This window comes from Girardinichthys multiradiatus, chromosome 15 (genome assembly GCF_021462225.1).
Source record: "Girardinichthys multiradiatus isolate DD_20200921_A chromosome 15, DD_fGirMul_XY1, whole genome shotgun sequence".
NCBI classification, from domain to species: domain Eukaryota; kingdom Metazoa; phylum Chordata; class Actinopteri; order Cyprinodontiformes; family Goodeidae; genus Girardinichthys; species Girardinichthys multiradiatus.
The window spans coordinates 6,715,119-6,739,312 of NC_061808.1; the positions used below are offsets into that span (position 1 = coordinate 6,715,119).

At 39.4% G+C, this 24,194-nt stretch overlaps 1 protein-coding gene across 5 annotated transcripts in view; it reads right to left on the reverse strand.

The window, feature by feature from the left end:
- Positions 1 to 24,194, reverse strand: part of tbc1d32 (TBC1 domain family, member 32) — a 111,226-nt gene that overhangs the window by 82,774 nt on the left and 4,258 nt on the right. For all 5 annotated transcript variants that reach the window (XM_047388059.1, XM_047388058.1, XM_047388060.1 and 2 more), the window contains exons 4-21: positions 23,952 to 24,129; positions 23,613 to 23,684; positions 23,198 to 23,317; positions 22,015 to 22,093; positions 21,630 to 21,733; positions 21,482 to 21,543; positions 21,235 to 21,379; positions 21,067 to 21,126; positions 19,136 to 19,235; positions 17,787 to 17,924; positions 17,164 to 17,283; positions 15,855 to 15,994; positions 15,093 to 15,217; positions 14,681 to 14,882; positions 13,435 to 13,514; positions 11,766 to 11,904; positions 7,955 to 8,042; positions 6,665 to 6,783 (exon numbers count right to left, since the gene is read on the reverse strand). In XM_047388059.1, the coding sequence (XP_047244015.1) occupies positions 6,665 to 6,783; positions 7,955 to 8,042; positions 11,766 to 11,904; positions 13,435 to 13,514; positions 14,681 to 14,882; positions 15,093 to 15,217; positions 15,855 to 15,994; positions 17,164 to 17,283; positions 17,787 to 17,924; positions 19,136 to 19,235; positions 21,067 to 21,126; positions 21,235 to 21,379; positions 21,482 to 21,543; positions 21,630 to 21,733; positions 22,015 to 22,093; positions 23,198 to 23,317; positions 23,613 to 23,684; positions 23,952 to 24,129 (2,071 nt within the window). The remainder of the gene's footprint in view (positions 1 to 6,664; positions 6,784 to 7,954; positions 8,043 to 11,765; positions 11,905 to 13,434; positions 13,515 to 14,680; positions 14,883 to 15,092; positions 15,218 to 15,854; positions 15,995 to 17,163; positions 17,284 to 17,786; positions 17,925 to 19,135; positions 19,236 to 21,066; positions 21,127 to 21,234; positions 21,380 to 21,481; positions 21,544 to 21,629; positions 21,734 to 22,014; positions 22,094 to 23,197; positions 23,318 to 23,612; positions 23,685 to 23,951; positions 24,130 to 24,194) is intronic.

Sequence of the window (24,194 nt, forward strand, 5' to 3'; positions counted from 1 at the left end):
AAAATAATGAACTTTATCACAATATGCTAATATTTTGAGAAGGACCTGTATGTAACAGGCAGCTGACACAAATAAGGTAGGCTTTAATGCAGCCAGTGGCAGGGTTGAGGACACAGTTCACTAACGGTTTGTATTCACTCAGCTAGTTTTACCGAGTGAGATGACTTGGCTCCTGTCAGGCAACAGTGTCGGCCACACACAAGCAGACCCTGAAGCTTCAAATAAAAATTTCAGGCAAGGTAGGAGAGACAACAGACAAATTCAGTCCAATGTAAAACTAAAACTTTTCTACCCATAACAGGCTTCCTAGATCTTACATTTCAAAATTCCCAGTATTGATTTTCTAGATTTATTAACAGCTTTTGATAAAATACAGGACATTCAAGTGCAAAGCATTTCCCTTAAAAATGCGTGTAGTTGGGTTTATTATCTGTGCATTTAATTTTTCAGGAAATAATCCTGAAGTGTTCTTCTGATTTGGCAGTGTGGCAAAAGTCTGTTTTACTGTTTTTTTTAGCACCTAAATTAAAATTTAAATAGTTCAATATCAAAATTTGAAATGTTTAGATTTTTCAAATCAGGATGGATATTTCAGAGAACAGTTTGTGATCTTTGATACGCTTTCAGTTTATAAAGATGTCTTTAGATAAGGCTTCAATTTGAAAGAGTGTGAGTTAATCAGCAAGCTCCAAGCCAGAACCAAACTGATGCAGAGCGCTATAATAAAAAACTCAGGTTAAAGGATAACAGAGGTGGGGCTAATGGCACATGCCCCACGTACAGAGGCCTCATTCCTCGACACGGCTTTCCTTGGATCAAGTCCTGGCCTGGTGACACGAAGAAATGTCTTCCCCCTCTCTCCACCCCCATTTCCTGTCTGCCTACTTTCAGAAAAACTGAAAAAAAGTCCACTAGTGCCACAAAAAAAAAGATATAGGATGTTTTTAAACATAAAATATTGACTTTTTTTTTTGTCTTTTGGAAAATGGAATTGACAGTTTGGAAACTGAAATTTTTTCTTCTTTCGTTCTTTTTTCATTACTTATCCAGATCTGGAAAGTAAGAACAATAAGATTCCATACTTTTTTACGCTTCACAACACTAGCTAGGGACCCAGCTAGAAAATATCTATAAGCACAACCATAAGCTTATGGTTAATAAGCAAATTATTTCCATCAAGGGAAAATAAGTGGAAGAGTATACAAATCTTGGTCTTCACCTGAATGACTGACTTGAATGGAAGGTGTCTACAAGAAGGGACAGAGCAGACATAACGTCTTGATGAAGCTTCAGTCCTTCAGTGTTTGCAGCAAGATACTGCAGATCTACAGGTCCTTCTCAAAATATTAGCATATTGTGATAAAGTTCATTATTTTCCATAATGTCATGATGAAAATTTAACATTCATATATTTTAGATTCATTGCACACTAACTGAAATATTTCAGGTCTTTTATTGTCTTAATACAGATGATTTTGGCATACAGCTCATGAAAACCCAAAATTCCTATCTCACAAAATTAGCATATCATTAAAAGGGTCTCTAAACGAGCTATGAACCTAATCATGCGCTGATCAGCTGTCTCCAGTCTTCACGGACATTTTTAACACCTCACTGGAGACATGTCATGTGCCAGCCTGCTTCAAGTCCTCCACCATCGTCCCTGTTCCCAAGAAGCCAAGGACCACAGGGCTTAATGACTTCAGACCCGTCGCCCTGACCTCTGTGGTGATGAAGTCCTTTGAGCGCCTTGTGCTCTCACACCTAAAAGACATCACCGACCCCCTCCTTGACCCCCTGCAGTTTGCCTACAGAGCCAACAGGTCTGTAGATGATGCAGTCAACCTAGCCCTTCACTTCATCCTCCGGCACCTGGACTCCACAGGAACCTACGCCAGGATCCTGTTTGTGGATTTCAGCTCTGCCTTCAACACCATCGTCCCAGTTCTGCTACAGGAGAAGCTCTCCCAGCTGAGTGTGCCCGACTCCACCTGCAGGTGGATCACTGACTTCCTGTCTGACAGGAAGCAGCGCGTGAGGCTGGGGAAGCACGTCTCTGACTCCCTGACCATCAGCACCGGTTCCCCCCAAGGCTGTGTTCTCTCTCCTCTGCTCTTCTCCCTGTACACCAACAGCTGCACCTCCAGTCACCAGTCTGTCAAGCTTCTGAAGTTTGCGGACGACACCACCCTGATCGGACTCATCTCTGATGGTGATGAGTCTGCGTACAGATGGGAGGTGGACCATCTGTTGGACTGGTGCAGCCAGAACAACCTTGAGCTCAACGCTCTAAAGACAGTGGAGATGGTTGTGAACTTCAGGCAGAACCCAGCCCCACCTGCCCCCATCACCCTCTGTGACTCCACAATTGACACTGTGGAATCTTTCCGCTTCCTGGGAACCATCATCTCCCAGGATCTCAAGTGGGAGCCAAACATCAGCTCCCTCATCAAGAAAGCCCAGCAGAGGATGTTCTTCCTGCGGCAGCTGAAGAAATTCAACCTGCCAAAGACTATGATGGTGCACTTCTACACAGCCATCATTGAGTCCATCCTCACCTCCTCCATCACCATCTGGTACGCCGCTGCTACAGCCAAGTATAAGGGCAGGCTGCAGCGTGTCATTCGGTCTGCTGAGAAGGTGATTGGCTGCAGTCTACTGTCGCTCCAGGAACTGTACACCTCCAGGACCCTGAAGCGGGCAGGGAAGATTCTGGCTGATCCCTCCCACCCCGGTCACAGACTCTTTGAGACTCTCCCCTCTGGCAGGAGGCTGCGGTCCATCCGGACCAAAACCTCACGCCACAAGAACAGTTTTTTCCCATCTGCCACCAGCCTGGTTAACAAAGCCCGGAAACCACACTGACACTCTCCCTTTCCCCCACACCCCCCCTTTTTTTGCTGACAGGACACCTGTAACCTGTAACTCTAAGCGTTACATTAACGCTCAGCTTGGACTCCTGCTTTACTTGCACTGCTTTACTTGCACAATGATCACCTGCACTGTTGTATTGCTCTTGCATCTTATACTGCTCTATATTTACTCTCACTCACTTAAAACTGTGCACATATATTTATATTATATTGTAGATATGTTTATACTGTTTAATCTGTATTGTATTGCACCGACTACGCCAAAACAAATTCCTTGTATGTCCAAAAACGTACTTGGCAATAAAGCTTTTCTGATTCTGATTCTGATTCTGATCATCTGAATCAACGAGTTAACTCTAAACACTTGCAAAAGATTCCTGAGGCCTTTAAAACTCCCAGCCTGGTTCATCACTCAAAACTCCAATCATGGGTAAGACTGCCGACCTGACTGCTGTCCAGAAGGCCACTATTGACACCCTCAAGCAAGAGGGTAAGACACAGAAAGAAATCTCTGAACAAATAGGCTGTTCCCAGAGTGCTGTATCAAGGCACCTCAGTGGGAAGTCTGTGGGAAGGAAAAAGTGTGGCAGAAAACGCTGCACAACAAGAAGAGGTGACCGGATCCTGAGGAAGATTGTGGAGAAGGGCCGATTCCAGACCTTGGGGGACCTGCGGAAGCAGTGGACTGAGTCAGGAGTAGAAACATCTAGAGCCACCGTGCACAGGCGTGTGCAGGAAATGGGCTACAGGTGCCGCATTCCCCAGGTCAGGCCACTTTTGAACCAGAAACTGCGGCAGAAGCGCCTGACCTGGGCTACAGAGAAGCAGCACTGGACTGTTGCTCAGTGGTCCAAAGTACTTTTTTCGGATGAAAGCAAATTCTGCATGTCATTCGGAAATCAAGGTGCCAGAGTCTGGAGGAAGACTGGGGAGAAGGAAATGCCAAAATGCCAGAAGTCCAGTGTCAAGTACCCACAGTCAGTGATGGTCTGGGGTGCCGTGTCAGCTGCTGGTGTTGGTCCACTGTGTTTTATCAAGGGCAGGGTCAATGCAGCTATCAGGAGATTTTGGAGCACTTCATGCTTCCATCTGCTGAAAAGCTTTATGGAGATGAAGATTTCATTTTTCAGCACGACCTGGCACCTGCTCACAGTGCCAAAACCACTGGTAAATGGTTTACTGACCATGGTATCACTGTGCTCAATTGGCCTGCCAACTCTCCTGACCTGAACCCCATAGAGAATCTGTGGGATATTGTGAAGAGAACGTTGAGAGACTCAAGACCCAACACTCTGGATGAGCTAAAGGCCGCTATCGAAGCATCCTGGGCCTCCATAAGACCTCAGCAGTGCCACAGGCTGATTGCCTCCATGCCACGCCACATTGAAGCAGTCATTTCTGCAAAAGGATTCCCGACCAAGTATTGAGTGCATAACTGTACATGATTATTTGAAGGTTGAAGTTTTTTGTATTAAAAACACTTTTCTTTTATTGGTCGGATGAAATATACTAATTTTGTGAGATAGGAATTTTGGGTTTTCATGAGCTGTATGCCATAATCATCCGTATTACGACAATAAAAGACCTGAAATATTTCAGTTGGTGTGCAATGAATCTAAAATATATGAATGTTAAATTTTCATCATGACATTATGGAAAATAATGAACTTTATCACAATATGCTAATATTTTGAGAAGGACCTGTATATGTCTGTTGTTTAGAGTGTGTTCTCTTCTGCCATCATCTGTTGGGTTAGCACCACTAGAGCCTGTGACTTAAAAAAGCTCAGCAAGCTGGTAGAGATGGCTGGCTCTGTTCTGGAGTGTGCTCTGGAACCTCTGGAGATGATTATTCAAAGAAGGATTCTTCATAAAAAAACAGGACATTATGGAGAACCCTGAGCATCCTTTTCATCAGATTGTCATAAAACAGAGTATGTTAAGCTAGAGGCTTCTTAAAGATGTGATGTAATGCTGACCGCTACAGGAAATCCTTCCTGCCCACTGGCATCTGTATCAACTCTTTGAAGAAACTTGTATTCTTAGATTGAATTACAGAAAAACCAACAATAAACTCTCAGATTTCTGCAAACTACAGCTGCACTAAAAAGCATGACCTTATTACCTACAGGGGTTGGACAATTAAACTGAAACACCTGGTTTTAGACCACAATAATTTATTAGTATGGTGTAGGGCCTCCTTTTGCGACCATTACAGCATCAATTCGTCTTGGGAATGACATATACAAGTCCTGCACAGTGGTCAGAGGGATTTTAAGCCATTCTTCTTGCAGGATAGTGGCCAGGTCACTACGTGATACTGGTGGAGGAAAACGTTTCCTGACTCGCTCCTCCAAAACACCCCAAAGTGGCTCAATAATATTTAGATCTGGTGACTGTGCAGGCCATGGGAGATGTTCAACTTCACTTTCATGTTCATCAAACCAATCTTTCACCAGTCTTGCTGTGTGTATTGGTGCATTGTCATCCTGATACACGGCACTGCCTTCAGTATACAATGTTTGAACCATTGGATGCACATGGTCCTCAAGAATGGTTCGGTAGTCCTTGGAAGTGACGCCCCCATCTAGCACAAGTATTGGGCCAAGGGAATGCCATGATATGGCAGCCAAACCATCACTGATCCACCCCCATGCTTCACTCTGGGCATGCAACAGTCTGGGTGGTACGCTTCTTTGGGGCTTCTCCACACCGTAACTCTCCTGGATGTGGGGAAAGCAGTAAAGGTGGACTCATCAGAGAACAATACATGTTTCACATTGTCCACAGCCCAAGATTTGCGGTCTTTGCACCATTGAAACCAACATTTGGCATTGGCATGAGTGACCAAAGGTTTGGCTATAGCAGCCCGGCCGTTTATATTGACCCTGTGGAGCTCCTGACGGACAGTTCTGGTGGAAACAGAGTTGAGGTGCACATTTAATTCTGCCGTGATTTGGGCAGCCGTGGTTTTATGTTTTTTGGATACAATCAGGGTTAGCACCCGAACATCCCTTTCAGACAGCTTCCTCTTGCATCCACAGTTAATCCTGTTGGATGTGGTTCGTCCTTCTTGGTGGTATGCTGACATTACCCTGGATACCGTGGCTCTTGATACATCACAAAGACTTGTTGTCTTGGTCACAGATGCGCCAGCAAGACGGGCACCAACAATTTGTCCTCTTTTGAACTCTGGTATGTCACCCATAATGTTGTGTGCATTTCAATATTTTGAGCAAAACTGTGCTCTTACCCTGCTAATTGAACCTTCACACTCTGCTCTTACTGGTGCAATGTGCAATCAATGAAGACTGGCTACCAGGCTGATCCAATTTAGTCATGAAACCTCCCACACTAAAATGACAGGTGTTTCAGTTTCATTGTCCAACCCCTGTAATTTGCCGACTAAATTAATATTAATAAAAACAGCAGTAAGCACCAGCGAGCAGTATTTAGAGAGCTCTCTCAGCAGAGATGGAGAACCATGGTGGTACTTTAAAGTGAGCATGATACAGACCTTGTGCCACACAATGTCTTTGTGTAGCAAGGACACATTTGAGTTATTCTTCATTTATCCAACATTGTTTGGAAAACATTTCTAACAAATGAGGACAACATGAACTGAAATAATTCTAAACTCTTTAAAAGTTCCTCGAAGAAAGAAGAAATATGAAAGGGAAGAAGCTTTTCTAGAAATGCTGTGTAAAGAAATGGCTTGGAAGACGCTGTGGTTCTTTGTGTGACCTCTAAAAGTAGCTCAAATGACCCCTGTTATGACCCCATGAGCTCACCTTGAAGCAACTTCTGTCTATGGGGTCCATGGGGGTTGGTCTGGGATGGACAACTCTGGCATCGTCACTTCCACATTCGAGAGACGACCAAAGCTCTACAACCAGCGATCTGACAAAACCTAAAGGTAAAAAATGTTTTCTTTAAATATTCACCTTCAATAAACACGTTAAGTTCAAGTCAAAAGTTTCCATTCACTCATGAAAGCAATGGGGAAATATTCTGATGGCAGTTCAATGTGTTTGGGATCGTTCTCCTGTCTGAACACCCAAACGTTTTTTATATTTGTGTGCCGCCGCTGTAAACCTTTATTTAATAGGTTTACAGTAGTGTGGAGAGAGAAGGGAAAGGCATGCGATAAACAGCCTGGTGTCAGGATTTGAACCCAGAAAAGCAGTTTCAAGGACTAAATTGGCCGCATATGGTGCACCTGCTTTACAAACTGAACTACAAGGTTCCCAGAACCCCCAATTGTGTCAAACTTTCAAATATATAGCTATTAATTTTAGTTAAAATAATCATAACACCCACTTTGTTCAATGTACCAGTCCCAGTGGAAGTGAATCAGCCCCACAGTATGATGCTGCCACCCTCATGCTTGAATCATTGGATCTAAAAGCCTCACTTTGCCTCCGCCAAACATATTGTGTTTTTAAAGTGGTCAAATATTTCAACCTTTGCCTCATCCGACTATAAATCTTTACTCCAGAAGGGATTCGGCTTGTCCATGTAAGCAGGCGCTCTTTTAATGGTCAAAACACACAGATAGAAATGACTTGTACTTATGAACAGTTGTTTAGCATGCTACAGTCAAGTATGGTCACTGACCAGATGATAATGGGCCTTGGTCTTGAATTTTCAACTTCACTTATCAAAAGACTTCCATTAATCTATTCAAGTATGAATCTTTTTAAAGGAAATTAGAGGAAATAATAACAAATATGTATATTCTTGTTTTTAAAAATGATTAAAATTATAATTGTTTTAAATCAAAGCTCCAAAATTAAATATCTTTCTGCATATGATGAGTATGTTTAAACTTCTGGCAACAAATGCACATCATTTACCTCCTTTTCTCTTCTAAAGAGGTTATTTTAGTTAGCCTTACTTGCATCTGATTTGTTAAGCACATTATTTCCTGTCATACAGCAACTAAACGCATCAACATTTTACAGTGAACAGCCCCTGAGACAAACAATTTAACTATTCTTCACACGGCTGCACAGCAATTTACAATTCAAGCCTTAAGCATCCCAGCAGGCAAGTGTTTGTACAAATGAGCACTTTGTTACCCGAACTGTGCAGAGCTGCAACCCCTGGAGCAGTCACTGCTACCTGTGTCACCATTACTCCGTATCCAAACTTCTCGCAGCGACTCACCTGCAATAAAAACAAACAGACTCATTCAGACAAGACAATTATTAAAAGAAGGTGCACATCAAACAAGCAATTGAATCTTCAGGGAAAAAAACAAATCACATTTAATAAAAGAAAATACAAAATGTTTAGCAAGGATTTCATTAATTACAACACAATTTCACATAAAAAACTAGAAAAAATAAAATGACATGCTGTAATTAAAGTACAATGTCCATTCGAAATGCCAATTACAAAACTGTGCAGAGAATGTCAGTAAATTAGGTCCAAAGGGAGTTAGCCAAAATTTGCATGTAAGACTGGGCTATGCATGTCTAAAATATAAATCTTACAAATCCTGCTTCAGCATCAAAGCACCAGCTGAATACTAAAAAGATTAACAGGCTTCAGTAAATAACACTGCGTCTGTCAGGAGAAAAAGGATCAACAAAGTAACAGAAGTATTGTTCAGGAAAACCAAAGAAGTGAGAAACAGAATTTAAAGTCACTGTTTTGCTGCATTGATGATGGGAGCACGAAAGCTAACTACATGTTTGTACTGTTTAATTAAAGTAGGAGACAATTCAAATGTATATTCTTTGACCAATCTAATAATTAGTATTTTTCCTTTTTACTTCTTTGGTTTTAATGGCCCTTCACCTTGTTCATGTTTCTTCACATCAGAACCAAATAGTTCTATAAATTGCATTTGGACTTTGTGTAATAGACCAATGCAAAAAAATCGCATGGGTGTGAGGTGGAAGGTAAAATACAGATATAAAAAGTGCCAGATGCATTTACTTGTACGGGGCTCCCCTGTTTTAAAACTTTGTAGAACCACCAAAGTCTTTTGTATATTATATTATATATATATTGGAGTGTTATATCTACCAGCCTGGCAGGTCTGGAATTTACAGAAGTTTTTCTATTCTGGGGTGTCTGTGGCTCAGGTGGTAGGGGTTCATACTGTAACCGGTGGGTTGCTGGTTCGAGCCGCCGCCCTGTCCCTCTCAGTCGTTCACCAGCCTGCTGATGGTGGACAGCGGGCCCGGTAGTGCCAATTGTATGGCAGCCCCACTTCTGTAAGTCTGCCCCAGGGCAGCTGGGGCTACAATGTAGCTTACCTCTGTCAGTGTGGGAATGTGTGTATAACTGATTTTGAGACTTGATAAAGCACTATACAAGAGTGCAGGTCATTTACCATTTACAGTTCTTTGTAAATTAGCACAAGTTCATTCAGATTGGATGGAAAGCATCTGCAAACAACAATGTTGATGTCTTGCCACAGATTCTCACTTGGAGAGGTCTGGGTTTTGATCTTTGATCATTGGGGCTCTGACTGTATGTTTACCGTCATCGTTCAAGGAGAAAATCTCTCCCAGCCTCACTTCTTTTGTAGCCTCTAAGGGGTTTTCTTCCAGCATTTTGCTTCATCCATGTTATCATTAACTTTAAACAGTTTTCTTATCCCTGATGAGCAAGAGAATCCCCATAGCATAAAGCTGCCACCTCCTTGTTTCACTGTGGAAAGTGGTGGGTTCTTATTTTCCATACATTTTGAATGTAATTTGAATGTTGGCCAGAAGGTTTGGTTTTGGTCTCAGCTGACCACAGTACCTTCTTACATGGTTTGTAGAAAACTGAAAGCAGGACTTCAGTTCAAGGTATGTGAATACTTTTGCTAGACACTGTAATAGCCACTTTAAGTTATCCTTTATCTTAGTTGAGACCTGTAACTCTTACTACTGTGAATAACAATCAGTTGAACATAAACATCCGCATTACATAAGGAAATTAAACAAGCCTCAACATAAGTTAATCATTTTAAGAATTGTATAAAAGGTGTTCCAACAATATCGTTGAAGACTATGATTACAGTCTATTCATACCAATCCTTATCACTGAAAACAGGGAGGTTGAATCCTATGAAGGCAGGATAATATACTTGGCTTACATAAGACAAATACTGCACAAAGCTGTTATTCCAGGTCAGTAATTTGTGACTCCGACAGACACTTTGGATGATTCACAGTTCTAAAAATTACTTTTTACTCTCCTGAAACCGATTTTCATGGTCCATTCAACTTATACATGGAAGTCATACACCCACAGAGGTCGGGTTGCTGAGCCACATCTACTTTAGTACCCAACACAGCTACATATACAAAGAACGCAGTAATTAGTTGTTTGTGTGCACTTCTGAGTTTTTGTCACATTTAACCACAGACCTAAATAATACCATACTACTTGTATTTTTGAGGATTTTCCCTCAGTATCTGAATCCACAGAATGGAATCTTGAAGGTTTGTATCCCTAGTAGCAGTCAGCACCACAACAATTAAATCTCACCGATGTTCCAACCACAAAGCACTCAACTTGTATGTTGTTATTCCCTGGTGTTTGAACCTCTGCCTGATTTGAGCAACATGAAGAGCTACAAGGTGCAGATGTTTCTTGCGGGTCAGTTCTAAGATGTCCTTGGCTAATGGCACACTACATTCATTGTGTCCTCACTCAGTCAGCTGCTGGCCTGTTGGTCAAACGGATTCACCTCCACGACTAGATGTGTATTTTTTCCAGAAATAATCAACAACAAAAAAAAAACCCTGCATCATAGCACATGGAGCCAAAACTTGTCCTGGAGAAAGGGGAGCTGCTCTGAATGTACACACAGCCATTTTTGAACGGTTACCTGTTTAAAAACACAGTTCTAGTGAGGCTGTGTCTTTAAATTTCTTTTTTTTATGTCTCAATAACAGCTTCAAACGATCCCAAAGACAATGTAGTCAATAAATTCTTACTCTTAATTATTTTTGCCTGATTCTGCTTCCTCTGTAATCTCTGCTTTGAGGGAAAATGCAACGTAAAATGTAAATCATCATGGTATTTTAGTACGTGAGCATAATCTAATGAGAGAACAGGAATGGATCGACCATTTTGGTTGATGCAGCTTCTGCTCTGCAGCTGAAACACTAGTAGCTAAACACCACTAGGCTCAAAGCAGTCCGTTAACTTAACACCTAATCATTTGTAACCTCTAGAATTCATGCTAAGAGTAGCATTATTAAAGAGTCATATGAAAGCAGTGAGAAGGCAAGCTAACATCAGCTTGCTATTTCAGCAAACTCCTTCTGGAGCACAGGTCATCAGCAGAAATAAAACACAAATGTACTGCAGATTCGGAACCTATGTGTGTTCCAACTAGTCCTTTAGAAATGAACTTAAATCCAGTTTCTTGTGAGTATCTGTTTCAGAACTGACAACAATAATCATAAATGTTTGACTTTTTTCCTAAATGAAGCAGAGCTATTGCTCACTTTCAGCTTTTCCATTTCAAGGTTACCACTAGCTCCCCTTTCTTTTTCAATGGATACCCTTGCCTTAATCTGCCACAATAGCTACAGCCTAAATTATCATCACAAAGAAACATGTTCTTGCCGTTACGAATTCAATCAACATGTACCATTTGTTACTTCTATGCTGGATTGTGGTAAGTGTCAAATGGACTGGTCATGGTGGTTCCCATCAGGAGTCTGATTTTCTTACAGAGATTATTTCAAATAACTCGTCTCTATAATTTGAAGCTTAAGCAGCCACCAATACAGAGAAAGGTAAAAATGTTCATGCAACTTGAAAATCTGCTGGAGACAAAGCCAAACTAGTAAACAAATGACAAGGCATAGGAGCGAGGATTAGACGTATTTGCAGAAATGTTAAAAAGATTAGGACCTGTATTCACTGTATTACCTGTGGTTTTTTGGTGAAGCGAGAGAACATGTAGGAGATGCATTCATTGATGGCCCCGGTCTGCTGTAGCAGCAAAAGGCCTTTAGGGGTTGCAGCAAAGTTCAGCAGACTGCCCAACAAAGTCTCCTCCCAGACAAGCCTGTTTCAGATCCACAATGAAACCACAGACAGCGAAAACAATTCCCAATTAACAATCAGCACCAATAATACAAGGTTCTACTCTCAATTAGACACTTTTGTTCTGATAAATGCAAGTTTCACATTTAAGCTGTTCAAGATTTTTCAGACATATATATTATTTAGCAAGCTCACCAGAACAAGAAGAGCAATTATCAAGCACCTCAGAAAAGGAGGATTATTGTTCAACATTAGAATGTAAACTCATATAGTTATAAACTTAACAGAACAATTCTACATTAATGGATTAATCCTATGAAGGGTTTATAAATACATTTGTTACAATGAAGCAGAATCCCCATTTGTCAATGCAGAGGTCACCCTCTTTCTCTCCCATTCTTTCAATAATGTAGTAGCTCCCCATTAGTAGCTTATAGAGCATTTGCAGCTTAATAACTGGCTTATTACATATTTATTAGCCACTCATTAAGGGAATCTATTTATAAAAGGGTTCAGAATCAAGAGACATTTAATCTTCGACACATTGAATCATTGCTGAACAAGATTTCTATACAATTAGGAGGAAGTGTTTTAAAACACAGCAAAAAACAGAAAAATCTAATTACGCTTGATGCAAAGTAAAATAAACAATCCAGTAAAGTCAAATTTATTTGATCAAAAACTTTAAAATATAACTATTATTTAAAATAACATCACATAAATAAAGAGCTATTGAGTTCAATGTGCTGCACTCAACTTTGCAAGGGGATTCGACATAGTATCAAAGGTAAACTGATAACTTATTTTATGATATCTTGTCAATTATTGTTCATACTACTTTTGAACCACAATTTACAGCAACAGAAACAAACTGTATAGGTTATCTGTTGTAATGGATTCAAAGGTCTGTTCTTGGCAGGCATTAGTTTTACGTTGTGGCCAATAGCTGTTGGCTTTTATTGATTAACATTTAATAAATTAACCTGCAGGACTGTTTTTGCACGTGGAAATACGTTTATATTTGATAGAAGGAAAAGAAAACTGTTAAAAGCAGTAAACTTTATGTACAAAGCATTATTAAATTCTCTGCAGTGATAGGTCAAGCAAACAAAAAATACTCAGTAAACTGTTATAACACTAATAATATATTTTACTGTCAAGTCATGATTACAATTATGTTTGTGTGTGTGTGTTTGTGTGTGTGTGTGTGTGTGTGTGTGTTCCTGTCTTGGCATCACAGTGAGAACCATTTTCCCGATTTCACCATCAAATTGAGGACCGTTTGTACCAAAGTGAGGACATTTTGCTGGTCCTCACGACCTATTTTGCTAACGGTTAGGTTTAGGACTAAGATGTGAATTGACTTTAGGTTAAGGTTAGGGTTAGGCATGCACTGGTAATGGTTAGGTTTAGGGTTGTTGTCAGGGTTAGGGCAGAGAAAGGGTTGAAAATGACTGAAAATCAATGGAAGTCAATGGGAGTCAACACATGGTCCTCACTACATATAGCAAAACAAGTGTGTGTGTGTGTGTGTGTGTGTGTGTGATCTCACATGTTTGCCGTTTCTTGGGTGGATCTTGCAGTGCAGGCTCCCGAAACTGGGGTTGGGATCCTTTCTGATAGAGAACTTGTCTTTAAAACAAAAACAAGTAAAGCAGTTAAACTAGAAGAAATCTCTTCCTCATATCATACTAAAATTGATCAACGTGATCAATTTTTGCAGAGCTCCTTGTTGTTTCATCCTTGTTTTTCTTTAGGTTAATGTTTTTACGTACATTGTTCCTCTAAATGTCTCAAACTTCAGTCCTCAAGGCCTGGTGTCCTGCAGCTTGTAGATGCATCTCAGCTTCAACTCACCTGACAACTACATCATTGGCAGGAGTTAGCAGAACTTGACCGCATGCTAAGGAGGGGATTCAGCCATACGTTGCAGGTGGTCTGAGTCAGGACGCTAGTGCCAAAGAACTGGAGTTTGAGACCCCTTCTCTGAACTATTGCCATTTTGTCAATTTTCCCCATCACTGGGTTTGTTCTGACTAAATTGGATTTAACGGTTTGAAAGAAAACACAGAAAAAGTTTGAAAGAGGCAAACATCTAGAACATGCAGGACACTGGACTGACTTTGAACACCTCTGATCTCCAACAATGGATGTATGCAATCTGAATGAAAGCCATGAAAACCATTGTATTTTTTTATTTAAATCAAAAATGAAACATTTAAAATTATTAAGAAATTGTTACTATTTTACATTCAATAAAGGAATAAAAGGGTGTGAGTACAGAATCTGGAGTACATCCTGGCTGGTGCTAATAGCTATGCTAATATTTAACTCAAATGAAATAAAGTCAGGAGGAAGTAAACCTGAATGGTAAATACAAGTTAATATTTGACCAAGGTTTTAGATTAAAATAATCAGCTGTCAAAATAAATAAAAATCTATAGTTGGAGTTGATTTTTCTGTTTAACTGAAGCTATCCCAACCTTTCATTTGTTTTCATATGTTGTTATGACAGGGCTTAATCCAACAGTCCTTCAATTTGTAGGCTGCTGTATACAATTTACATGAATAAAACTGTAGAAGTGTAAACGACAAAAGGGAGATTGAGGATTCAGAGTAATTAAGTTCCGAGAGCTGAAGGTTCAGGGTAGCATAATGGAAACCCTTACATTTCTGTTAAAGGAACATCTTTACAAAACAACACTGAGATAGTTGCACTACTCGGACTGTTGTTTAGCAAGGGTGCAATTTATAACCATAAGTTCATAGGATTGAGTTGGAAAATGTTGCAGTTGTACCTTTTTCCATGCAGCAGCAATGGCTTTGTGCAGACCATATGTTTGGAGCACCTGCAGACCCTCACAGGTGTTGTACATCTGCTGACAGACAAAGATGAAAGCTCCACATAATGTATGAGACACATCTGATTCACTCAGTGATGGCATGGCTTCATTCAGCAGCCTCAGGGTGAATTGTACGATGATGTGAGCTGCAAAGGTTCTGCAGAGGACACAGAAAAGAGGGAAAGATGCTGAAAAGAGATAAAAACACAAATGTTTGTGTGCATTATATACAAACATGCACTTTGTGCATGGGTGGTGTAGACAGAAGCTGCAATGTCCAATAAACAAAGTTACTTTAACGCTTACTGACCTGGTCAACTCCAGCACCTATTAATGTCCATTTAATCAGGCTTAATCAGTGTCTTACCTTTCACCATGGCCAACAAGATTCTTCTCAAATAGGAAAAGCGCTAATCCCCTGTCAGTGTTTGCGATGCGGGCTAGAATATCAGCAATGAGGATCTGTGTTGCTGCAGGCTTCCCCATCGTAGTCTGTAAATTTACAGATATGAGCACAGAACCAAAAAATGGACAAAAACAGAAAAAAAGTAACGATAATGCAAAATAGGATTGCCTATATTAATTATAGTTTATCTTGTCTTAACATGGGAGTTAATAAAATGTAATAAATCTATAATTAAAACACATAATTATACACAATAATAACACCATAAAACCTATTAAAGGAGCCACAATAGGGAATGAACTGAACCAACATTGTAAATCTGAGCAGGATAAATGCTCCTCTGCAATAATGTGAGAGACTGACAAGGAAATCCCTTTTTTGCAGTGCAGCAAAAGGTGGTTCAACCAGCAGTTAAATTACACGGTATACCTAGTTTGTCCAACAGTACTAATACATTTTTCATTAGGTTTTTGAACAACTATCACGCAACATTTTGATGCATCCCTTCTCCAACACACCTGAACAAAAATCAATGGCTCATACCCAGACTCTGCACAGCTGAATAATATGCTTAGTCATTTGATTGAGATGTTTTGAAGCAGGAATGTATGCAAAAGTTGCAAAATAGTAGCTCTCGACGACTGGACATGGGCACCTCTGGTTTATGACTTCTATCAGCTCATAAATTGTGTATGTGTGCATTTTCGTGTGTGAGACACAGACCTGTTGTGCACTGAGGACAGCAACAGGTGCAAGCAGAGCCTCAATGACAGGAGTCTGGTAAAGACAATCAGCAGCACATTCTGTTTGTTCACATAACATCCGCAGCACCTCCATCACCAGACAGCTGGGCGACAGGGAGCCTAAGGATATAAACAAAACACAAACTGTTTCCACTTTAATTTCAACTACTTTGTTATATTAAATATTGCTTACATACTATGCTGTGCAACTGTGAATGATTGCTGTAATCCATTAATGTTTGCAGATGATTCAGGGTTTATATATTATATACATATAAAAAAAACTTTTAAGTCTCTGCAATATATTATGAATTTAGTGATGAAAGACGTCAATGAATAGCATTTATATCAAAGCTCTACTCTGAACCGGAGCACAGCGTTGGAGAGGAGCAGCTACTCCACCTTGTTGAAAGGAGTTACTTGAAGTGGTTTGGGCATCTCATTAGATTGCCTTCTGGATGGCTCCCTTTGTAGGTTTTTTTGGGCCTTTCCTATCGAGTGGAAACTCTGTAGGAAATTAATTAAAGAGCAGATTTTCAAATCTGGCTTGGTAATGCCCAAGGATCCCCCAGAAAGGCTCAAGATGGTCACTAAGAAGGATGTCTGGGTATTCCTAATGAACCAGTTATATAGAGAAACCGATCTCGGATGAGTGAATCCACAGTCAGGATAATGTCTACACCCAGTTGCAGGTGGGTTTACAACCCAGCTATGGGTAACTGGTTGTACGTCTGTTACTCACATTCAATATTCAAGCATAGGACAGCAAATAGTGGAAACAAACATTATCCAAAAAAGAGAGTGAATTACGAGGTATTTTTTTTTCACTTTTCTTGCTTATGTTCACTTTTTTGATTAAAATCCGATTAATCCCAATGGTACATCATTTCGCTGTGAACTGATTTCTGAGTGCATCTGCTTCCTCTATCCTGCAACATCATCTCACTTCTATAAAAAAAAAAAAAAAACTCTGGAGAGCTTCTTGTTAACTTTATATCGCTTATTAAGAAAAAAAAAAAAAAAAAAAGACTTGCTCCACATGACTACTTACAGCAGTCGACGGAAATGATAAGCTGATGAAGTCAACAAGGAGAACATTATTGATTACTGTTGCAACTGGAAGATTCCTGAGTCAGAACAATAGAGGCCATAAAAACGCATAAAGAACTACTAGAGAAGTAACTGACTCAGTGCAAGGTTAGCAGATAAAACTTTGGTCTGAGGAGTGTTTGTCTGTCTCATGGGGAGAGACAGGCAGGGAGGCAGGAGCACGTAACCCATGGACAGACCTTCGACGTGTTGGAGCGCATGTGACACATCTGTCAGTGAGGTGTCGCTGCTCAAAGGGTGAGGGTGTCGACACATGATGTTAATCAGGATGACAATCAGGTCTGTCAGAGTGATTGGATCTGAAACGCAAACAAAAATTAGCTAGTCGGTCTTATGCTCTCGGTCTAGACAGTAAAATAAATAAAAAAACCTGCATCCCAGCATCGACTGGCAGACCCCCTCTCTTCACCATCATGCCAGAAGATGTGTCTGGTTTAACTGTCAGACTTTCTCCCACTCACAGTATTATGTAACTTAATTAATGATAAAGATGGGATGGAGAGGAAGAAGGTTGCTCCATTAGAGGAATGAAGGGAGTGGTACATATCGGTGCTGACTATAAGCATTCCTGTGTCATTATATGATTGCAAAGATCAGGGATTGCAAAAATGACCTCAAGAGAGAACAACAAAGCACACATGAAAAAATAGTAAATAATTAAGATCTGTGCCCATTTAACTCCAATTGTTCACTTCTATGAGAAATGTGATATTAAGCGCTTTAGTCCTTATTTATAGCTTAACTACACAGAAAAACATTCCTGAATCGATGTTGCAAGTATGTAGAAAGCCTAGAACCACACCTTTGTGCTTCCTTATTTTGATGGGAAATAGTTTCCGTCCATTGGTGTAGATGATGAGTTTACCCAAAACACACAAAGAGTGGACAAAGAACGCATATTCAAGCTCCTTTCTGGTATAAACGCTTGTCTGTGGCAAACCTGAAAAGCAAAATGAGAAAAAGTTAGATGACATAGATGAGAAAAGATGTGCTGAACTAACATTGTTAGTAATGACAGGATTCACTGCCATGGCTGGTTTGTTACTCATAACTTTAACCTGTAAAAAGACTTAAATTGTTGAAATTCTGTCAAAAGAGAAATAAAGATAATATTTCTCCTTTAAGCCTGGACATATTAGTTTTACCTCCATCATTATTCAGATCAAACATTAATTTTCATTTTATTTTCACTGATTTTTCAGACGCTTTAAAGTAAGCTTTGCTTGCATATAAAAACAACAGAACTGCATTTTATTACCAAGTAACCAACTGACCAATGCAGCAGAATATTAAATAAGGAAATTGTGCATCCCTACCTATAATCACTAATTCAAAACCAATAGCTTAGATTAATAAAATGACTAAACAGTTGCTTGCTCATAAAACGAAATAAATAATACCAAATGGTGCAAGATTTAAGACAGTGTGTCATCTTTTAAGACTCTGGAGTGCAGAACAATAAAACAAACTAGCACAGCTGCGACTTCTGGCAGTCCAACTATAAAGTATAAAAGTAACAGGGGAATATTACCACTCATTTATGACAAAGTCACAGCGTTTAGCCTCAAGGAGCCCTGCTGGGCTCCAGGAGAAAACACCTCGACCAGACCGTCTCCTGTTCTCCAGCATTTCTTTTGAATTAAGTAGTCTCTTCATATGGAAATTAAAGATTTAACTTGAGTTTGATGAAAATCTCAGAGCAAACAAAAAGAAAGGTTGGAAAATTTGCCTTAAATGTGAGAAAATACCAGAAATGTCACCAGTAAATCTATGACGGGACGATCAGAATTTACCAGAAAACTCTTTCTTCATGTACTACAGCAGCAACTTTACACAGTTTGATGACCTGTACTTTTGTAGCATTTTGGTCAAATCAGATCAAATCAACAGCATTTTTATGATGACCTGAGGAATTCTTTGCATTTGATGGTAAAACAAAGGTAAAATATTAAATGGAATCTGTGTTTTCATGACACAGGTCTAAACCTACTTGGTAGGCTTCCTGAACTTCCCTCTATGTCCATGATTTAACTCATATCATCCATCACTAAAATTAGTGCAAAGTCAGGGACCAATAACTCAAACTATAACAGCAGAGGGAAACATTAAACCTGAGGAAGAAACGATTAGTTTCTACTCTGTTTTCCTTACCAGGGTCATTCGGCTCCTCCACGTGAGAATCAGTGGACTCACTTGTACCACGTTCAAAAGACTCACTGTAATGCAAACACTGCTGAAGAGCCGCTACAATCTGGAAAAAACAAAGTAAAACAAAGGATTTTGTCATTGTTTTTGAAAATGTAGAGGCCATTTACGATGGGCTCCCCTAAAACAGGTATGTCACTGCAGTCCACTTGCACTGTGAAGCAAGAGAAGTGCAAGCTGGCAAGGATTCTTACTGATTATAAAGATATCTCTTTGTGAAGTAATATTAATCCTCCCAAAAGTCAGTAAGCATTCAGTCATGTTTGACTTAAAAATAAATTGCTGGGGTGGCATGTGGTGAAGCGGTAGAGCAGGAGCTCCTTATATAGAGGTTGTTATTCCCCAACGTAGCGGTCTGGAGTTCCAGAGCTTTGCTGCATGTCTTCCCCCTTTTCTGTCTGACCATTTCCTGACTAAACCACTGAATAAAAGTCACTAGTGCAAATAATCTTAAAAAATAAATCTAAATTGCTGTGACACTGGTCCAAATAATAAATATTTAACTGAGTCTTTGCCACGGTATCCTTCTCCAGGAAAATGGAGAGTTCTAGTTTTAAGAAAACGGGTTTTCTGAACATACTGTAAAACAGGTGATAACATCAGGTTTTCATCTATCAAAGTCAAGTCAACCAATCTGAGGAGCCCATCAAAATAACAGGAAATCTGTTAGTAAATCAGCAGTAAAAAAATGCAGTTTACACAGTCTTTCATTACAGGCTTTAACATCTAAATACTAAGCTAAAATAATGAGTTTAAAGTTTTTATTAGGTAGCGGTGAAGTGTGCTATTGACTTCAGTCATTATTTTGGCAAACATTTGTTATATTTTCAGTACTGGAGCAATAAAGACATACAACCAGTTCCTTTCTTTAACACAAAACACAATGTTAAACATGGAAATGTACATTTTCTACAAAAAATACAAATACAGTTGCTAACATTTAAAATTAAAAAAAGATTTAAAATTGTATTTTGGCTCATACGTTTTGTAGTACATTATTCTAGTACATCACAAGTACAGATATTAACATTATCATGGTGTTAGTTCGGCTTCAGTATTAGTCCATGTAATCCCCAAATAACCCAAATATATGGGTAAAAATATGCTTGTTGAAGAATAAGAAAAAATAGATTCATGTTTTTAGATTTTGTTTTTAGATTTTGTAGAAAATAGCTGAAATTTTTTTCCAACACTCTATGATCTGGATTGTATATTCATCTCAATCTGGAAAATAACTAATCCTACATTTTTCCAGACGTTTATAATCCTTGGCGATGAATTTTGTGACCCAACTCTTGTTTCCGAGTCCCGTTTTCCAGACTTTAGCCACAGCTTGTGAGAACTATCTACTGCTGAATACGACATATTTATGTAGGTGTAAGCATTTGTTTTTTAAATGTTTACTATTTACATTTGTTACATAACTTTTTATCTAAGATAAAACATGCCCTCGATTTAGATAATGTTTTTTAACCTTTAAGGATTTTCACATTAAATAAAAACCAAATAAAATTACATGGGCGAAGACACTAGTACAGGAAATACAACCTCTGGAAAAAAAATTAAATCAAAATTACTGCAAAACTGACCTTTTGCCAGATTATTTTTTTTTTTTGATGTAGCATGCAGCTTTAAACAGCACCTGTTCGCGAATTTGAGTTTGGCAGGAAATATTCTGTTTCTAAGGTAATGAATTATGTGAATTTTGTGTAACAGTTTGTTGAAGTTCTGTAACTAAAACACAAAAGGCAATGGTTTGTTGCTGCTGGTGAGGGTAGCTTCAGTAAAATATCCCAAAGCTCAGCTGCTTCTCCCGAGTTTTACTTTTGTGTGGAAAATACAAGAAAGCAGCTGAGATGACTGACTGAATCACTAACCAGAGTCTTGTATTTTTTCTGCAGGAGCCTGAGGACCACTGTCCTGCTGTAGTAGCCATGCTGAGAGAAGAAAGAGGAATGTTAGTTGAATCTGTGTGCATAAAAAAAAAAAAATGAGTGAGCAAGAAATAAACAAATCTAAATCATATGTTCCAATGCCAAACACACCATCCATTTTTTAAACCAGGTGGCCTTAATATCCAGTAATGAGAACAAGTAGACCGGTTCCAGGGTTTTCTCTGTTCCAGTTAAGCCATGTTGATGATGGAAGGACAAAAGGGAGAATGTGCTTTCTATAATCTCCTCCATATATCTGAAGCAAGTTAAAAAGACACATGAAAACATTTTACAGTGTAAGTCAGTATGTCAAAAGAAAAAGAACCAAGTAGAAGCTGATTTCACAGACAGAACTCACTTCTCTGGGTGACGGATCCAGAAGGTAGTCACCTCCTTCTGAAAGTCATTCATCAGTCGAATCTGAGAGAACGACAACAAATAAAACATGAGACAAACGTTTCTGTGGGCTCAGAGATTTAGAAGATCATTAGAAATGTTGGCAGCACCTGTTTGAGAAGAAGACTTATCTGAGGACTGTTGATGTCAACAGTAGCTGATCCAGTAGGGAAGCTCAGCCTCTGGGACAAGAAACCTGATTCCACACTCTTTGCTGCATAGAAAAAGGAAAAATAAATGGTATGGATTCATATATTCCATCCAAAATACACACATATTGATACAGACATCAGCTGCACCTCCTAGGTCTATAAACAAAATAAGTCAGCAAGGCTATTTAGTGAAAGCACTTACTGTTTAATAAAGTACTAGCATTAACATGTGGGGCCAACAGGCAACTAAAAAGACAGTAATTTCACAGATACCTCAGGGATTTTAGGTTTTAATTTAAATTAATACATTTTTAACAAGGAGGGTCTAAGAAGAGTAGCCTACCCAAACTGGTGTAGATCTCACGGGTCACGCTCAGCGGAGATAAAGAGAAGCTTTTAGCAAAAAACTGCAGCACATTCTCCTGACAGCGGTGAAAGGGAAGAGGAGAGTCAGAAACGCACACACAAAGCAAAAACTAAAAAATATGCAGTGCCTTGCTAAAGTATTCCTACCCCTTGAACAGTACACACACAAACCTCTATATATTTTATTGTGATTTTCTTGTAACATGATAGACTAACCCAAAGTTTGAAATTGTGAAGGGCAAGAAATGGATATACGATTAAAAATGTCTTTAACAAATAAACAACAAAAGAATACAGCTCTGGCTCTATGTTTGGGATCATTGTTCTGCTGGAAGGTAAACCTCTGACCCATTCTTCAGTTTCCTGCAGCCCCAGACAGGTGAGTTATTGGTCCCTTACTTTCTTGCATCAGTCGTACCCCACACAAAGCACTTCGCATGTAGGCCAAAAAGATCAATTTTGGTCTCAACCAACCAGAGGATCTGTTCGACAGGCTGTAGGGACATTTTCTAGAACATTGTCTAAGTGTTCAAACACAGATTTTATCATATAAGGCTTTTTAAAATAGGTTTTATTTATATATGGGTCCTATCCTAATAAGAAACAGAGCACAGAGATTGATTAAAGTAGACATTTTAAGCATTTTGTTCAGTTAAATTGATGTAGGACTTGTTTCAGTTGTGATGCTGACAAGTTTCCATTTATATGCTCGGTTTCTCTGGCATACATACTGGCTGACAATATTCATCATAACCTAATGTGCATCTTAACTATCCAATTTGTTGATTTATTGTTTAAAATGCAATAAAAAATATCTTTGAGGAAAAAAACAACTGATCCAAACATCATCTTCGACATGTTTTCTTTGTCCTCTCAAAGCAAAAGTAGGACTTTTCATGACTTTCTTTCAACAATAACTTTTGTTTCCACTCTAAAGACCAGATTAGTGGACAGAATGACAACTAGTTGTCAACAGACTCTCCCACCTGAGCTGTGAATCTCTGAAGCTCTTCCAAACTCACCAATCATTGGCTATTTTCTGGCTAATCATCTTTTTGGGAGATTGAAAACAAAACCCCAACTGTTGTTGATTCAGTAAGGAACAGATGCAATGTAACTTTGACATGGATGGTTGAGGCACCGAGCAGATGAGGACTCACACTGAGTTCGGGTTCAGTAAGAGCTGCGCAGAGGTTCCTACGCATAGTGCTCCAGCTCTCACAGCTCAGCACATCAGGCGGAGGAGCACAGCAGAGAGCCTGCAGAGCCTCACGGCGCACCTAAACACAGATTTACATCATTTACCCAAACCAAACTGTTCATCACACTGACATCAAATACTGCCAACTGTGTGGCTATTGATCCCACTAAACACAGGCAGTTCACTCTGAAGGGCTACAACATAAAGGAAACTCAATTAGGTGTGTAAATCTTGTTGGTTTATATTTCCTAATAAACATTAAACCTCAGATTTACAGAGCAAACACTCTATTTGGAGCCAGTCCTCTATGGTATTATGCTTTCTAGGACAGCGAGAAAAAATTTGCAGTATTATGTCAACATTTTCTCTTGTACCTCTTTTGGCCTGCTGGAGTCAAGTTTTTCAGCCAGCACCTGCAGCTGCTCCTGTCTGATGAATGCATAACTCTGAAGTCCCAAAAGAAAAGAAAAATAAAACAATAATATTCATTTAAACAGCTTTAGTTATTAATATTCAGGCTAAAGCAGCATAAGATAGTTCTGTTTAAATCAGGTGATTGTTTGGACTTGCACTCCTTTAGAACATCTTTTTGAAATTAGAGTTTAAAGTCTTTACAAATAGAAAAAGAGAATAAAGCTGAAATACAAAACCGAATTCACTCAATTATCTAACTTTTTTGTTTGCAATGCCTTCAGATAGCCTGTATCTCAGACCTGGTTGAAGGAAGAGTCGCTGTCTGAGCAGTTATCAGCGTATTGGCTGTTAGACTGACGGTGTTCCATCACTGTGTACATCTCCTCCTTTCCCAGCTGGTTCTCCTCGAATTTGTTGATCAGCGACTCTACAACCACCATCATGGTGTTTTTCAATGTTTGGATCATCTGATGGTACCTGTAACAGAGAGAGGAAGTAGCCCAACATTAATCAATTTTAATAAATATTCAAAACCCTTTTAA